The sequence below is a fragment of the Lytechinus variegatus genome, chromosome 3 (genome assembly GCF_018143015.1).
Source record: "Lytechinus variegatus isolate NC3 chromosome 3, Lvar_3.0, whole genome shotgun sequence".
NCBI lineage: Eukaryota > Metazoa > Echinodermata > Echinoidea > Temnopleuroida > Toxopneustidae > Lytechinus > Lytechinus variegatus.
Genome location: NC_054742.1, coordinates 25,969,971 through 25,988,483, shown reverse-complemented (window position 1 = coordinate 25,988,483; position 18,513 = coordinate 25,969,971). Strand labels below are relative to the sequence as shown.

General features: G+C 36.3%; 1 protein-coding gene across 4 annotated transcripts; it reads left to right on the top strand.

The window, feature by feature from the left end:
- The first annotated feature begins 1,517 nt into the window (after window positions 1–1,517).
- LOC121410618 (THAP domain-containing protein 5-like) lies at window positions 1,518–18,382 on the top strand. Of its 4 annotated transcripts, none has more exons than XM_041602832.1 (6): window positions 1,520–1,714; window positions 5,259–5,464; window positions 8,213–8,353; window positions 8,673–9,007; window positions 12,312–12,506; window positions 12,867–13,057. In XM_041602832.1, the coding sequence occupies exons 1-5, from the start codon at window positions 1,696–1,698 to the stop codon at window positions 12,355–12,357; spliced, it is 747 nt and encodes a 248-aa protein (XP_041458766.1). In that variant the 5' UTR covers window positions 1,520–1,695; the 3' UTR covers window positions 12,358–12,506; window positions 12,867–13,057. The 4 variants fall into 4 exon arrangements, with proteins under 4 accessions (XP_041458769.1, XP_041458766.1, XP_041458768.1 ...); XM_041602834.1 differs by having other exon boundaries at window positions 1,523–1,710; XM_041602833.1 differs by lacking the exons at window positions 12,312–12,506; window positions 12,867–13,057 and adding exons at window positions 15,918–16,034; window positions 17,232–18,382 and having other exon boundaries at window positions 1,526–1,714.
- The last annotated feature ends 131 nt before the right edge of the window (window positions 18,383–18,513 follow it).

Sequence of the window (18,513 nt, the reverse complement as noted above, 5' to 3'; positions counted from 1 at the left end):
GCTTGCTTTGACAGGACTGGGCAAACGATTCGTCTAAGACAGGATGCTGTCCCAACCACATTTAATTTGCCGCCTCGTCATCAGAAGGTACAGTAGATCTATATCATACGTGTTTTAAAGAAATATAATCTCTGTATTATCTATCTACCTTTGGTTTGACAGAACAATGTTTTGAATATTCCATTCTCAGTAGCCAAAGAGAAATGAAAATTATCCTATTCGGGAGGGTCACCATGGACCTCGGCCTATACTGTGTACCAGGGGACTGTGTATTTTAAGTTAACGCTTACTAAATGATCAAACAAATTAAAAATTTGGTTTAGCCCTACATAATTAGCATGAGCTTCTTTGAAATTGCAAAGCTAAGGGTGTATTGCTGATTTTTCATAATTTATTAAAATTCATTTTTGATAAATTATTTTATGCATAAATAGAGAATTCTCTGCTGTACAGTTAAGTAAATCTCTAAATAAGTTCCCAAGTTCTACAGTGCGTATGAAAAAATGGGATAGATTTGAAAAGTCTATAAAATTTTTGTTTCAAATTATGATCTCAATATTTTGGTGTCAATACATGCTATGGAGTCTTATCCTTCAAATGCTATTAAAATAATTTGGTTTTGTTCGTGCTTACGCAAACACAAATTTTTGTTTTGTCTGGGGTAAAAAAGGAAGCTTGCGCCAAAATGGCATAATATGATGGTCGGACTTCTTGCTATCAGCAGAATTCCTCTTAACCTTTTCATTATCTTTGCCATTATTTTCGAATTATGCAGTCGAAATTCATTTCCAAATCTACTTATTTATTTGGATAGTTGTGGTGTTGTTCCTTTTTAATATGTTCTCTTTTAGTTTTGAATATTCCTTAGGCAAGAACATTTTTTTAAACCAAATTATGGTAGAGCGTGTTTTTTTTCGAATCCTTTCATTGTGTTCTGCAAAGGTAATGATGCCTTTGAACAGTGGCATACTGAGGGGTGGGGGCTCGGGGTGCTCCCCCCCCCTCCCAATACAAAATTATGACCAAGGAAAAAAGTGGAAAGAAAAATAACAGAAAACATAGAAAGTGAAATATGATATTATTCTGAATATTATGTCAAAATCACAAAATTGGATATTTTAGTAAAAACTGGAAATTTTTGCTTGCTCGCTTCACAACTTTTTAATGCATTTTACCTGATCTGCCATATCTTCCTCCTTCAAAATTGACTCAATACACCATTGCCATTGAAAGACATGAATATTTTCTTGTTTGTCCTGTCAAGCACAATTAAACTTGGTGAAGGATTCAATGACCCCTTGAAAATTTTTATTTTTTTTGCTCGCTCACAAAAAAAAGATCTGCCCAATTATTCATATCTAGCCCCTTCAAAACTTTGGCTCACTTCGCCACTGATTTGTTTCATCACACTTCTATGCAAATACTTACGCCTATAGAATAGAATACATTATATCCTACATAGAGTAAATCATGTATAGTACTATTGGTTCAAGTAGCATGATGTGACCGAATATATTTCAACTCTGACGTCATACCTCGATATATTTTTGGATACTAGTATATCGAGGTCTGACATCATTATTTCACAAAACTGGATCTAGCTAAACTCTCAGGCACACCGGCCAGCGCGCTCTCTCTCCCGGCAAGTCCAGCGATGTGTCGGCACAGGCACTGATCTGCGTTCTGCTGAGCACGATGGCTCAGAGAAAAGTAGGTAATTCAACTCAAGTAACCGGACTTTGCAAGCTCATCACATAGATTTTGGTTATAAATTATAAAAAGTTGGATAAAAAACAAATATATCAGGCGTTTCATTCGAAAGCATAGTGGGAATTATTAATCCTCGGTTGGACTGGCAAAACTACTTTATTTCCCTCGGGGCTTCGCCCCTCAGGAAGTAATTGTCAGACCAACCTCGGATAAATAATTCAACTATACTTTCTCAAAGCCTGATATATTTGTTTACTATTTCTCATAATTCCATATGGCTTTGTGTAATTATTTTGTGTCCAGAATTACTTCATTAATATGAAATTTTATTCAGAATCACAAAAACTGCAAGCTCTCTTTTTCTCCTAATAATCAGAGACAAAATGAGCCCAAGATTTTGAGGGAGTCAGATGTGTCATATCAGGCAAAATTCAATAGAAGTTGTGAGCGAGCAAGCTTTTCATTAAAAAAAATCACATTTTGTAGCTTGACATAAAAATATTCAGAAAATGTTATATTTCATTTTTCTTTCCCCCTTTTTTTTTTTGGGGGGGGAGAGCATCCCAAGCCTCCCCCCATCTATGCACCTCTGTCTAGTGTCTATATTACTGTTATATTGTTATTTCAAGACTAATTTTCATAGAAACGATTGGTTCAGAAAAAATATTAAACACATGCAGCCTTTCATGGAAAGTTCCCCCGGTTGTCCCGAAAAGGTGTGTTTTGTTTGACTTTCCTCCTCAACCCACCCTTTCGAGAAAAGCTCTCGCGGCATATCTCAACGTCCGTATGACATATTTGTCCTGCCCACCAGAGGTGAAGGCGAGACTAAGGGATCCAAATGTCGTCTGTCCGTCCGTCACAAACCTGTAATGACACATAACTCCACAACCGTAAGTCGCTTTTAAACCAAACATGGATGGTAGATGGACCTGGGTGACCTGCATGTTGAGCTGCAGTCAGAGGTCACATGGTAAGGTCAAAGGTCATTTTCAGGTCAACGTTAAAGTTTACATGCAACACTTTTATGACACCTAACTCCACAACCGTAAGTCGCTTTTCAACCAAACTTGGATGGTAGATGGACTTGGGGGACCTGCATGTTATGCTGCAGTCTGAGGTCATATGGTAAGGTCAAAGGTCATTTTCAGGTCAACGTTACAGTTCACATGCAAGACTCTTATGACACCTAACTCCGCAACCGTAAGTCACTTTTCAACCAAACTTGGATGTTGGATAGACTTGGGGGACGTGCATGTTATGCTGCAGTCAGAGGTCACATGGTAAGGTAAAATATCATTTACAGGTTAAAGTTTACATGCAAGACTCTTATGACACCTAACTCCGCAACCATAAGTCACTTTTCAATCAAACATGGATGGTCGATGGACTTGGGGGACCTGCATGTTATGCTACAGTCAGAGGTCACATGGTAAGGTCGAAGGTCATTTTCAGGTCAACGTTAAAGTTTACATGCAGGACACCTAACTTCGCAAATGTAAGTTGCTTTTCAACCTAACATGGACAGTAGATGGACTTGGGGGACCTGCACATGTTACGCTGAAGTGGGAGGTCACATGATAAGTTCAAAGGTCATTTTCAGGTCAACGTCAAAGTTTACATGCAAGACTCTCTTATGAAAACTAACTCCGCAACCGTAAGTCACTTTTCAACCAAACTTGGATGTTGGATAGACTTGGGGGACGTGCATGTTATGCTGCAGTCGGAGGTCACATGGAAAGGTCAAAGGTCATTTACAGGTTAAAGTTTACATGCAAGACTCTCTTATGACACCTAACTCCGCAACCGTAAGTCACTTTTCAACCAAACTTGGAAGGTAGATGGACTTGGGGGACCTGCATGTTATGCTGCAGTCAGAGGTCACATGGAAAGGTCAAAGGTCATCTACAGGTTAAAGTTTACATGCAAGACTCTCTTATGACACCTAACTCCGCAACCGTAAGTCACTTTTCAACCAAACTTGCAGACTTATGCTGCAGTCGGATGTCACATGGTAAGGTCAAAGGTCATTTTCAGGTCAATATTAAAGTTTACGTGCAAGGCTGGTATGACAAGTGTTATTCCATCCCAGTAATTTCACAATGAAGTTTCGATATAATTCTTGCGTGCCCTCGCAAATCACAATATTTCTGGTTATTTTCATAAGTGGGCGAGACAAAAATTGCTTTTGCCTTGTTTTTTAGTCATGTTCAAAATGAATTAGTGATGATTTCATTTTTCTCGGCATTTTAATCCCCAAGTCTGCATGGTTTAATTATGTTTGATGCATGTTTTGCCTTTAGTAGACAGCTGGCAGCCCTCTGTCTCGAGGAGTATTTTTATATCTTTTTCTGTATTTGGTGAGTGAAGCCAACGAAATTCAGCTGAACAACCAACATAAAGGCATGGTCACACCGGCCGAGCGTTGTTGGAGCGGTAGGGAAAGAGGGTAGAATTTTTCTCTCAAAAGGGGGGAAAAAATCGAAAACAAAAAAAACTAAAATCGAACTTGAAAATGGTAAACGGTAGCGAGCAGTGATGATTTTTTTTCTCTCCGCTCCACGACCGCTCCAACAACGCTCGGCCGGATGCCTTTACACTTAAGGGGAATCCAGCCTTGGTCATAAAATATAGTGTTGGAAAGGAGAAAATTAGATAAAACAGAATGGTGAAAGTTTGAAAGAAATCGGACCAACAATAAGAAAGTTATGGCTGCTTTAAAATTGAAATCCCTATGATTATGTAGATTTCAAAGTGGCAACTGGGTAAGTAAATTATGACAAGAGGCAAGGACAACTTTCCCATAGGCCATGTACTTAATTATCAGGGATTTGTGTTTTTCTCCTAACTGCCCTTCCCCTGGGGCAGTAATCTAAATATAACCCTGGTAGTATATTGTTTTATGTCCTCATGTGAAAGAAAAATAAAAATTTGAAGTAAAACATTTGAAAAAATGACATATTAGCCATTTTATGTATTGGAGTACATGGAAGAGTAGTCCTTGCCTTACATCACTGTGACATCACATATGTGGCCAATTTGCAGTCTCGTGGATCTAGGGATTACCAATATTCACAACTTTAAAAAAATAACTTTCTTATTATTTGTCAGATAGTGTTCAAACTTTCACCTATCAACTTGACTGATTTTTCTTATTCCCCTAAGAACAAGTTTTTATTTGGGTTGGATTCCCCTTTAACAGAGATTGAAGCTTTTGTTCTAGTTTTGGCTCTGCTATTTTTTTGATTGGATGTATTTCCTGATTTATCACAATAATTGCAAGTTTTATCATGATTTAACTTTTTGAAAATTATGCTATTATGTGATTAAGGCTACATCTCTTGTACTTTCTACCGATAGTCTCAATATAACGTTATTAATGGATTATTTCTTGTAAAAAATCCTAAAGATAGGAACTAACTCTGTGGTTAGTAGATAAATATGACTCACTTGTCCAGGTGTTGATAAACGGGCCGCTGCTGAGTAGGCCTAGAGTTTTCTTAATTATATATAATTGATTTCATGACATGTGTTTACATTTGCTGCAGATTCCCATTCAGCCGTTGGACTGAACTGGTACTGTAACACAGTATGGATGGTCAATATGAAGCAAGCTTCATCGAATTCCTCCAAGAGCTCTGAACTCTGTTCTGATCATTTTGAAGATGCTTGCTTTGACAGGACTGGGCAAACGATTCGTCTAAGACAGGATGCTGTCCCAACCACATTTAATTTGCCGCCTCGTCATCAGAAGGTACAGTTTTAAAGAAATATAATCTCTGTATTATCTATCTACCTTTGGTTTGACAGAACAATGTTTTGAATATTCCATTCTCAGTAGCCAAAGAGAAATGAAAATTATCCTATTCGGGAGGGTCACCATGGACCTCGGCCTATACTGTGTACCAGGGGACTGTGTATTTTAAGTTAACGCTTACTAAATGATCAAACAAATTAAAAATTTGGTTTAGCCCTACATAATTAGCATGAGCTTCTTTGAAATTGCAAAGCTAAGGGTGTATTGCTGATTTTTCATAATTTATTAAAATTCATTTTTGATAAATTATTTTATGCATAAATAGAGAATTCTCTGCTGTACAGTTAAGTAAATCTCTAAATAAGTTCCCAAGTTCTACAGTGCGTATGAAAAAATGGGATAGATTTGAAAAGTCTATAAATTTTTTGTTTCAAATTATGATCTCAATATTTTGGTGTCAATACATGCTATGGAGCCTTATCCTTCAAATGCTATTAAAATAATTTGGTTTTGTTCGTGCTTACGCAAACACAAATTTTTGTTTTGTCTGGGGTAAAAAAGGAAGCTTGCGCCAAAATGGCATAATATGATGGTCGGACTTCTTGCTATCAGCAGAATTCCTCTTAACCTTTTCATTATCTTTGCCATTATTTTCGAATTATGCAGTCGAAATTCATTTCCAAATCTACTTATTTATTTGGATAGTTGTGGTGTTGTTCCTTTTTAATATGTTCTCTTTTAGTTTTGAATATTCCTTAGGCAAGAACATTTTTTTAAACCAAATTATGGTAGAGCGTGTTTTTTTTCGAATCCTTTCATTGTGTTCTGCAAAGGTAATGATGCCTTTGAACAGTGGCATACTGAGGGGTGGGGGCTCGGGGTGCTCCCCCCCCCTCCCAATACAAAATTATGACCAAGGAAAAAAGTGGAAAGAAAAATAACAGAAAACATAGAAAGTGAAATATGATATTATTCTGAATATTATGTCAAAATCACAAAATTGGATATTTTAGTAAAAACTGGAAATTTTTGCTTGCTCGCTTCACAACTTTTTAATGCATTTTACCTGATCTGCCATATCTTCCTCCTTCAAAATTGACTCAATACACCATTGCCATTGAAAGACATGAATATTTTCTTGTTTGTCCTGTCAAGCACAATTAAACTTGGTGAAGGATTCAATGACCCCTTGAAAATAGGATTCATGTCTTTTATAGGTACCATTACATAAATTGTTTCACATAATTATTATCAAAGGTACCATAACATAATTTGTTTCACATAATAAAAAGGATTTGAATGATTACAAATTCTCCCAATTAAAAATGCAAATCTTCTCACTTGGGTTGACAAGAAAGTCTCTTCTTACTTATGAAGGAAAATTCAAAGGTAAAAGAAGTTCAAATTAAAACCAATGTAATTCAGGTAAATGAATAAATTTATTAGTGAAATTTGACAGCATTTTTCGAAAATTATGGCAAAGATAATGAATATATTATAAGTCTGCTGATTAGCCAAAAGTCTAAAAGTATAAAACGTCCCGTGTTCGCTCAAGCATGAATTTATTTTTTAAATGCCATTTCAAAGATAAGATCTTAGAGCATCTATTAATATCAAAATATAGATATAATATTTTGAGACAAAGCAAAGATTTTATAATTTCAACCAATAAGTGCAAGAATAATGATGCATTTGTCATTTATGATTTAAAATAGAATTTCCATTGGATTAGATTTGTAAGAAAAATAATGTTTTTGAGCAATTCAAGGTCCGACATGAACTCATACATTGTTGCATTACTGCGTATCCGGATGCCGCAAACTTGGTCCCTAAACTTCTGCGAGACTTGACCAACAAAAAAAATATGAGGACATGTTTCTAACTGTGGAATTATTGCAAAACATGTGGAGGGGGGCTTATTAAAGTGATGGTCCAGGCTGAAAATATTTATACATGTAGCTTAATAAATAGAGTAGAAGTCACTGAGCAAAATGCCGAAAATTTCATCAAAATCAGATGACAAATAATCAAGTTATTGAATTTGATAGTTTATAACAGTAGTTTGTGAAAACGGTCGTCATGCATATTCATTAGGTGGGCTGATGATGTCACATCTCAAATTGTTCTTTTGAATTTTATTATATGAAATTATGTTTATTAAATTTTATCCTCCAAGAACTAAAAAAATTGGATTGACAACTGATTTAGTACATTAGATATTAATTGCTGAAACTTATTTCATCACAATGGAGACACATCATTTACACATGTATGAAATAATGAAAAAATTATGATTTTATGAACCAAACAGAAAGTGGGGATGTGACATCATCCCACCTAATGAATATTCATGATATGACTATTTTCTCAAAATATTGCTAAACTTTAAACTTCAATAACTTTATTATTTGTTATCCGATTTTGATGACATTTTCAGCATTTTGCTCAGTGGATTCTACTCTATGTATTAAGATATAAATATTTTCAGCCTGGACCATTCCTTTAAGACCCCCCTTCCTCCTTTGGGGCCAGATAGGGTTAATAAATCATCATGAATATTTAAACATGTTTATTTTGCTGCACGTCCATTGAAAAGGATTCATTTCTAAACAAATATTATTCTAAATGTACTATTGAATATTAATTTGACAAATTTAAAGTCATTTTTTCATTCTTGCATCTCGGTTTATTCAATTTTTCTTCTTTTTTTAATGTTTTTTTTTTTTATTCACTCTTCTCGTACAGAATGCACACAAACCAGGGAAACCCTCGAAAGAAAGTCATTTAGATTCAGCAAGCAACCTCCCAGATACTGCAAAGACACCTGTACCAAAGTCTTCAGCACCTTCCCTGGGACTACTACTCAATGCCAAAAATCTAAGAGGGGTAAAGTGGAAGATAACAGCAACATATATCTAAATGGGGTATTGTACAGTATGATTGATCAACCAATGATACCAGTTGTATTCTGACATTTAAATCCATGTCCCTCTGACCAATGTTGTCAAATAAAAACCTTGCTTTGAGCATAACATCCTCAAGGTGGTCTGAAATTCTATTAGAAGGTACATGTACTCTTCTGTGGAAGTTCATTTTATGCTTTGACTGCTAATCTATAAGTTTTATTATCAATATGCTAGTGTTCTGAAGTTGATGTGTTAATAATCAATTGTTTTAATGTTTTATTCTATTTAAAACATAATAGATGGAGACCAGCAGCATGGCAGCAGGAGCTAATGTTGGTCGTGATGAGGCATATACCACCATCAACAATGCTGCAATTGCAGTCACCACCACCAAGTCTGCTTCTGTCACTGCCATCACCATTGCCACCGCCATTACCAAGACCACTCCTGACACAAAGCCCCCAAGTCCTCAACTGACCAGATATTGCAGCTGGAGAAGGATATACCAGGAACTTCAAAGCCAGGGCTTGCCAGTCTCCTACAATAAGAAAAATGCCATGGGCCCATCTAATGAACTAGTAGTAGAATATTTGGCCACAGTTGTAGAAATGCAGAGACTAACATACTGCCACAGGTAAAAATCAATGTCAGATATGATGGATAGTCTTTGAAATATGGGTTGCAGAATGAATATCAGTAAAACCCATCATGATGTGCTATCTGATTTAACCCTAAAAAGGCCGTGGGAGCCCAAAAATTTTCACGATAAATCAACAACGTGAAAGATTGTGCCACGTCATTATAAAGCCTTTTTTAAAAAAAGTTTATGAGTGTTCAGACAAAATTTGTGACACCTGGGTACCCGGTTCTGCAATTATGCAACATTGTGCATTGTGTAAGTACACATGTCAGAATTGCACTAAAATGTGATTTCATGGACAAATCCAATGCAAAATCTGTTTCTAGCCAGAATTCATAATTGTATCGTACCGGTTAATGTTTATTTTTACTGATTAAAATCTATTAATTTCATTGTGCTTATGATCAGAAAATTTTGTCAACAATATAAAAAAAGTAAAAAAAAACAAAGAAATACTTAAGAAAGGAAAAAAATACATATGAAAGGTATGTGATATCAATTAATTTTTATGTGTCTGAACAAAAACTTCAAGGTCTGTGTTTATAGATTTCCAGCCAAATTCTAATTTCATGCATGATTTAGTAAAACATATAATTCTAAATAATTTTAGAATGATCAAATATACAATTTTTTCATCTGTGGCAGGCATTTTGCATTTCTTCACAATTGCGCAATTAACGGTCAATCTTGAGGGCCCCCACTCCCCTTCCGCCCATCTTTCCTGCCTCCAAAATACCCTGGCAGTCTTATTAGGGTTAGATTAAGTCTACATTAAGCAAACATAAAATTCTTACAATTGAATTCAGTGGCGTAATGAGCCAAATATTTTGAGAGGGCTAAATATGGCGAATGGAACAAAAGTTCTCCAAAGAGAGCGAAGGGAGTGTGCAAAATTTTAGAACTTTTTAATACAGAAATCAAAATTTGGAAAGATTTTGACGTAATAATATCCAGTAAATACTCTCTATTTCACCCTTTCTCGTTCGCTTTCTTTCTTTTTCTCCTTTTCTTTCTTGGTCGTTAAACATTGGGGGGGGGGGGCAGTCAGACCGCAGGTCCCTATGCTAATGAGCAAAAAGTCCAGATACATCCAAATCATCTCGTGGCTGAATCCTTGCAAAATCTTGTGATTCATGAGATTTTCTTTCTCGAGTCTAAGAATTTACCTGTTTTAAAGAGAAATTCCAGTATTGGTAACGATCTCAAAATGACTTTTTACAGAATCTAATATAATGACCACCCAAGTGTCTGTTTGTATGAATAAAAAATATGCGCCAAAGGATTCTGGAAGAAATTGTGTAATTGCTGAGAAATAAGCAAATTAAGCTCATATTCCAGCAATAATAATACACTGTCCCACGTGTGCCTATCTGTGTTGGTGATCTTCAGTGTGAACATTTTTCAGCGTAGATTTCAAGATTTCACAAAGTTCAGTTTATGTAACTTTACCAAATCTAGATCCTCGATGATATACTGACAATTAAGCCAGACTTTCTCATGAAATCAGTGTTTACTGCAACTACTGGCATTTCTTTTTAACCTCAAGTTAAATTAAATATTATTGCACTATCAGATAGAGTAAAAGTTACTCTTTCATATTGGTCATTTATTTTGTATACAATATTTTGTTAAATAAGTAAATTTCTGGCCTGAAAGTGTGCCTCAAAACTTAATTTTCTTCTTCCATTTTCTTTTGCACATTGTGCAAACTTTTTATTTTGAGCCTCAATGATATCCATATCACCATAAAGCTGAACTTCTTTTCTTTCTCACAATGCCACTCTTGATATGCGGCACCTTTTAATCGGGTCAAGATCACACTTTTCCCACTAAGGTACAATACGAGATTTCTGTAATTTTGTACTTGCATGAAATCCAGAGTTCTGATTGGCTGGATAAGGTTCACAGAACAACAGGCACAGGGTATTTGAGGAGATTACCACATGGGAAGTGTGACCTTCCTACGAACCCTGGCACTGGAACCGTTGGAATTTGCCACTGGGTGGTCTATTTGACCAATCAGAATGCAGTATTCTTGTTTTCAAACTGCTTTATGTACTTGGCAAATGAAAAGTGTGATCTTGACCCGATTAAACCAATTCTTATTTTGAAACCTATATCGTTTCAAAGCATACATATTCAGCTTTATCATGATATAAAAATCATTTGGGCTCAAACACAAATAAAGTGTGAAAATAGCAACTTTTGTCTGGTGAAAATATTTATTTTATAGCATATTTTAGATCAAACTTTGAACCTATATTACAAAATCTTTGAATAAATCCAAACATATGACATGAAAGAATGATTCTTCTTCTTTACAATGGTACCAAATTCATGAAATTCGATGCACAGTTAGAGCAGCAATGACCGAATGAAAAGGTGTTATGGTCCGCGTCAAGCTCATTAAATATACAAAACATCTCAAGTCATGAATATCATTTGGATGAAAGAAGCCACTCTCTTGGGACCTGCAGTCTGACTGGGGGGCATGGCCCCCATCTATACATCAGTGATGGATTTAATACTTTTTGCATGTACGATGACGATGCTCGCTCTCTCTCACCCATCCTCACTATGTGTATATGTGTGTGCAAGATGAATTATGAGGAATAATTGCATGAACTGACGTTTTTCAACCAGAGATTGATCCTTATTGTCTTACCTGCGAAGCAAAGTGAGACTATAGGCGCCGCTTTTCCGACGGCGGCGGCGGCGTCAACATCAAATCTTAACCTGAGGTTAAGTTTTTGAAATGATGTCATAACTTAGAAAGTATGTGGACCTAGTTAATGAAACTTGGCCATAAGGTTAATCAAGTATTACTGAACATCCTATTAGAGTTTCATGTCACATGACCAAGGTCAAAGGTCATTTAGGGTCAATGAACTTAGACCATGTTGGAGGATTCAACATCGAAATCTTAACATGAGGTTAAGTTTTTGAAATGTCATCATAACTTAGAAAATATATGGACCTAGTTCATGAAACTTTGACATAAGGTTAATCAAGTATCACTGAACATCCTCTGCACGTTTCAGGTCACATGACCAAGGTCAAAGGTCAATGAACTTTGGCCGAATTGGGTGTATCTGTTGAATTACCATCATAACTTTGAAAGTTTATGGATCTGATTCATGAAACTTGTACATAAGAGTAATCAAGTATCACTGAACATCTTGTGCGAGTTAGAGTAGTATTCAAAGTCAGCACTGCTGCTATATTGAACTGCGTGATGCAGGTTAGACGGCCAGAGGCATTCCACTTGTTTTTATCTTTATACCTGTCCTCTTTTCAGACCCTACCAGAGCATTGCACGGAGCAGGATGAGTTGGATTTCTTGATGGAAGCGCTCATCATGGGTAACTTTGAGCATCCCAATGTTGTGTCTCTACTGGGAGTTTGTTTCAAGGAGAAGCCACATTTTATTATCCTGGAGTACATGGAAGGGGGAAAACTGAAGCAGTTTCTCAGGGATATCAGACCTACTGAGGTATGGAGGAGGGGCAACATGCATGTGCTTCAAGGGAAAGACTTTATTGAAGAAAAAATATGAAAATAATTTTCATGAGTTCCCCCCCCCCTTATACCATGTTCTTCATAAAGAATACCTTGAAAGATCTGCAACAAACACTTGCCAGTTTTTCTACACAGCACTTCATAATGATGTTGCATGAATATGGAAATCTCATTGGTTCTCTATGTGATTAATCGTTTGGACATTACCAAAGCACAAAATTTCAATTTATTTATGAAATTTTTTATACCAAATTCAGTCAAATAGACATAAACTACATGTTCTGTTTATTATTCAACATTTATGGTATTATTTTAATTTGTTGTTTAATCACAGGAAAAGCCTTCTTCCGTTAAAATGAAGGACCTATTACAGATAGCCCAGGATGTAGCTCAAGGGTGCCGCTACCTTGAATCCACACGTTTCATCCATCGAGACATAGCAGCAAGAAATATCTTATTGACTACCAAGGAGTTTGATCGTGTAGCAAAAATAGCAGACTTTGGCATGGCAAGGGATATATACAGGTAAGAATTTAGTGCAAAATTGACTTGATATGCAATGTGGGGGGGGAGTTGATACATTTGGAATGCAAAATGAATAATTGATAGTCTGGACAAACCTGCTTTAGTGCCCACCTGTTTAAAGACTGCATGTTTGCCCCCCCCCCCACCTGATCCGAAAAAAAAAACACTAGCTGCTATTAGCTTTTTTTAATTCACTGTGTCATGTTATTTTGGTGTCACATTTCACATTGAACTACCTTGATTATATTGCAATTAGAAGAAGCATAAATAAAGTAATATGCAGCAATGATTTGTGAACTTAGTTATGGCTATTCACTCAACTCTTGTGCACTCAAAACGTTCGAAGGATTTGTTAATCTATCATGTATAAGTTAGAATATGGAAAAAGTATGACCCAAGTCTATATCTTAGTTGAATTAACTTGCTAAAAAGAAAACTTGCTCATACATGAGCCCATCTTATGTGTAATTTGTATCCTGAATTTCAGGAATTATGAAATGATTAAAATCCTCATTGGACACACATAAAAATTGATTGATTGTTCCTTTTTTCTTGATTTACTTGAAATGAACATGGACTTGGGTCATTCTTATGTTCAGATAGGATGTTATGGAGGTCCCCAGTAGAGGAAAGTCGCCACCTTTCCACGTAAAAAAATTCACTGCACTATTTGTATGAGAGTAATGATAATAATAATAATGATTATAGTATTCATATACTCAATTTTTGTAAGTTTTCATTTCCAATTATTCATATTCTTGTCTCTTTGTTTGATAGGGCTGATTATTATCAGAAGGGAGGGCAGGCTCTTCTCCCAGTGAAATGGATGCCACCTGAAGCATTCCAAGATGGTATCTTCACATCTAAGACTGATGTTTGGTATGTAAACTCATCTCTTTTCCTCAATATTTTACTTCAAAGATGGCTGGTTTGTTTATTCAACACTAAAAATATGTGCTGCAGTTTGTTGTATCTAAATCTGAAATCTGATAAAATTTGCAATCAAAATGTCTCTATTAGAAAGTCATATCCATGATAGTAGATAACTTTTCTCCTCTGTATGAAACCCCTTCTCACTCCTTGATGATTCTTGCATATGCTCTATAATGTATTTACAATAGGTGAATATGCAAGATGAGATCTGATCAACTTGCAAATTCAATTTTTCATAAAGAATTAATCAATTAAAGTGTTAAAACAGTTCACTTTGGTAAGATTTGAATGTTGTAATGATAGTCCAATACAGTTCACATCATTAGTCTTGACCTCACTTCAGAGAAGAATAGGGAATCATTAGTTGTTCCTCCACCATGCTCAGAGAATTTTTGTCTGTTATGAACAATACACCCTCTTAAAGGTGGGTCAGCCATTTGATTTCAAGTGAGGGTTGATTTTTGTCTCACCTGCGAAGCAAAGTGAGACTATAGGCGCCGCTTTTCCGACGGCGACGGCGGCGGCGGCGTCAACATCAAATCTTAACCTGAGGTTAAGTTTTTGAAATGACATCATAACTTAGAAAGTATATGGACCTAGTTAATAAAACTTGGCCATAAGCTTAATCAAGTATTACTGAACATCCTATTAGAGTTTCATGTCACATGACCAAGGTCAAAGGTCATTTGGGGTCAATGAACTTAGACTATGTTGGAGGAATCAACATTGAAATCTTAACCTGATTTTAAGTTTTTGAAATGTCATCATAACTTAGAAAATATATGGACCTAGTTCATGAAACTTGGACATAAGTTTAATCAAGTATCACTGAACATCCTGCATGAGTTTCACGTCACATGACCAAGGTCAAAGGTCATTTAGGGTCAATGAACTTTGGCCGAATTGGGGATATCTGTTGAATTCCCATCATAACTTTGATAGTTTATGTATCTGATTCATGAAACGTGGACATAATAGTAATCAAGCATCACTGAACATTTTGTGCAAGTTTCAGGTCACATGATCAAGGTCAAAGGTCATTTAGGGTCAATGAACTTTGGCCGAATTGGGGATATCTGTTGAATTCCCATAATAACTTTGAAAGTTTATGGATCTGATTCATGAAACTTGGACATAATAGTAATCAAGCATCACTGAACATTTTGTGCAAGTTTCAGGTCTCATGATTAAGGTCAAAGGTCATTTAGGGTCAATGAACTTTGGCCGAATCGGGGGTATCTGTTGAATTACCATCATAACTTTGAAAGTTTATTGGTCTAGTTCATTAAACTTGGACATTAGAGTAATCAAGTATCACTGAACATCCTGTGCGTGTTTCAGGTCACATGTCCAAGGTCAAAGGTCAATGAACTTTAGCCGAATTGGGTGTATCTGTTGAATTACCATCATAACTTTGAAAGTTTATGGATCTGATTCATGAAACTTGTACATAAGAGTAATCAAGTATCACTGAACATCCTGTTCCAGTTTCAGGTCACATGATCAAGGTCAAAGGTCATGTAAGGTCAATGAACTTTGGCCATGTTGGGGTTTTTTGTTGAATAACCATCATATCTCTGTAAGTTTATTGGTCTGGTTCATAAAAAGAGGACATAAGAGTAACCATGTATCACTGAACATCTTGTGCGAGTTAGAGTAGTATGCAAAGTCAGCACTGCTGCTATATTGAACCGCGTGATGCAGGTGAGACGGCCAGAGGCATTCCACTTGTATATTATTTACTATTGCATTTTTGTTCATCATATTGACCCATCTTGACCCCTTTACCCCCCCCCCCCCCTGACAAAAACCTAATAGTCAAATGAAGTTTCCTTTTCTTTTCTTTTGATATACATGTAATGTATTCATGTGAGAAAAAAAATTATAGTGCCAAACATTTTTTGAAAATTTTAATTTATTCCTTCAGGTGAGGTTTTGTCCACAGTTCCAGAAGGACACAAAATAGTATCAGAAAGTCATGCCAGAATCAACAACTAAAGGGTTTGAAGAGCCAGATAAAGAGCCGAGAAATGTGATTTTAAAGGTAAGTTAAACTTATTTATAATTCTGATTCATTTTGGCATAGAAAGTAAGTCATAATAACAATTTGAATTATTTTTGTCTTCTTGATTTGCTCTTTGTCAGGAATCCAAATTTTAGAATTAAACTCTTAGTTTGAGGTGTTGATGATTTTTTTTTCAGCTGCAAAAGTAACAAACCAATATCAATCATTGGTCGATAATGTGACTTGCTTTCTCTTGCCAAATTGGTACATGTACATGTATATTCTGCATTTCTATAATGATTGACCCCACCACTAGCACATAAGATGCAACATGTCAAATAACTGTCAAACTCACTTCATCATGTATTTAATTATTAATATTTCATTAAAGGAGTAAAAGGACTCAGAAAGATTACCCGAAAAAGCTCACAGAATTTTTTTTACTGGTAGACCCTTTACATTCATTTGATGAATTGAGTTCATGCAAAATCAACTGAATGTTATGAGTACAAAATCCTGTTAATACACCTTACTGTGAGGCTATTCTGGTAGGTCATCCCGGAGTGCCTGAGGATCTTGTCCATTTGGATAAATCTTGCAAAGTACCAAGAGGTGCCTCCACCCCCCCCCCCCACTCTATTAAGGGTTAACAATGAAATTGAAATTAGGAATAAGTTTAGTATCTTCCCGGGGGGGGGGGGGGCACTCAGTATATAATGCATAGTGGGTATGTGCCGCGGAGGGGACCCCCATTTTCACACTCAAATTTCCGTTCCAAGGCATAGCATTTTTGCCTTGTTGATAAAAAGAACAAAGAAAGCCGCTCCAAGGCATAGCATTTTCTTCTTATCGAGAAAAAGAAGAGGGAAATCCGCTCCAAAGCTAGCATATTTTTCGTTACGCCGCTCCGATCGCATTGAACGAGTCGAATTTTGGTGAAAAGCGGCCGCAGAGCTCCCCCGGCGGAGGCTGCGCTAGCTGCATCATGCACGCATGACCGTTCCATAGGGATGCATACGCACTCACACGCTGGCGATCCGTTCCAAGGACCCCCGTTTTCACAAACATTTGTCGTTCCGAAGCCGTTCCGAGGACCCTCCTATTTACAATAAGCCCGCTCCAAGGCCCCCGTTTTTTGTCTCGCCCGCGGCACACCCCCACCACATTTTTGGTCGAGTGCCCCCCCCCCCCGGGAGTATCTTGCTCATATGCATTATAAATTAATTACTATTTCAGGTACTTCAATCACATGCACAGTAGGAGCAAAAACAGCAGCAAACACACAGGAGATGTAACACTACATTGACCAACAGCAACAACTACAGCAGCATCAACAATTTCTGCAGGAGATGCAAAAACCACACTGGCAACCTCAACAACATCAAGGTGTCCAACAAGCACTCCGGGAACGTTAACAGCAACCACAGCTTCAGCTGGAGTTTCAACAAACACATCAGAAAAAAACCAACAGCAGCAAAAAAAACACTTATGAATAATGAAATGAATCTAATTGAAACTCAAAAGCCAATGACGCAACATCTTTGACAAACTGAGACAATTATTCATTCTTTTACAGGATAAAGAAATACTTTTTTAAAGTGTAAATTTGCAGGAACACAATGGATGTTCCTATGTATCTATTTAATGAAATAAATTTGACTTTAATAAATTCAGTAAATTCAATTCAATAAATTTAGTGATTCAATAAATATCTACTTTTATTTGTCAATGAGTGAAAATACCTGTATTTTCTATTTAGAATGACAAAAAGCAATTTATCAATTCAATATCATCAAAAACTTTAGCAATATGGTTGTTAGGCCCTCCAAATTGTTGATATTTTGATGAAAAAGCCGTTTCTGCTGCAATATTTGACGCAACTCAAATAGATCAAATATTGTCGCAGAAATTGTCATTTGCCCTTGAAAGTATCTGCGGCAAATATTTGACGCAGCTCAAATAGCTGCATCAAATATTGCCGCAGAAATTGTCATTTGCCGCAGAAAATGGGAGTTGCCGCTGCGGCAAATGTTTTATGAAACGGGCCCCAGGTCAATCAAAATATTTTCGAATTCGTGCTGGTGAGCAACACGTTCACTCCCAGCGATAGGGACTTGTTTAAAAATGGCATAGGAAATATGCATTTTCTAAGTATGGTAAACTCATAGTAGAATTTAGGTGTTGCAAGAATTAAATTGTGAATGAACTGTATTGGTAGGTAAGACATGCATAGAGGATTATTTGTCTTTATCCATTTCTATTTTCCACATTTTTCTTTTGTTTGACTTTATTTTCTAGGGGGAAGCCCCACTCCCCCATTCCTGTGGATGCCAATTGGTTGGGGGCTTGGAATAGTGCAAGTTAAAAGGGTGAACCTGAACTTTATAGATATCAAGAGAGAAAGAATTTAAAATGAATAAAAAGAAAGATGGAGAGAGTGAGAAAGATGGTGGACTTTCAAGGGGCATTAAAAAATCTCATATTAAAACATCATTTTTGTTTTTGTAATTATTCTATT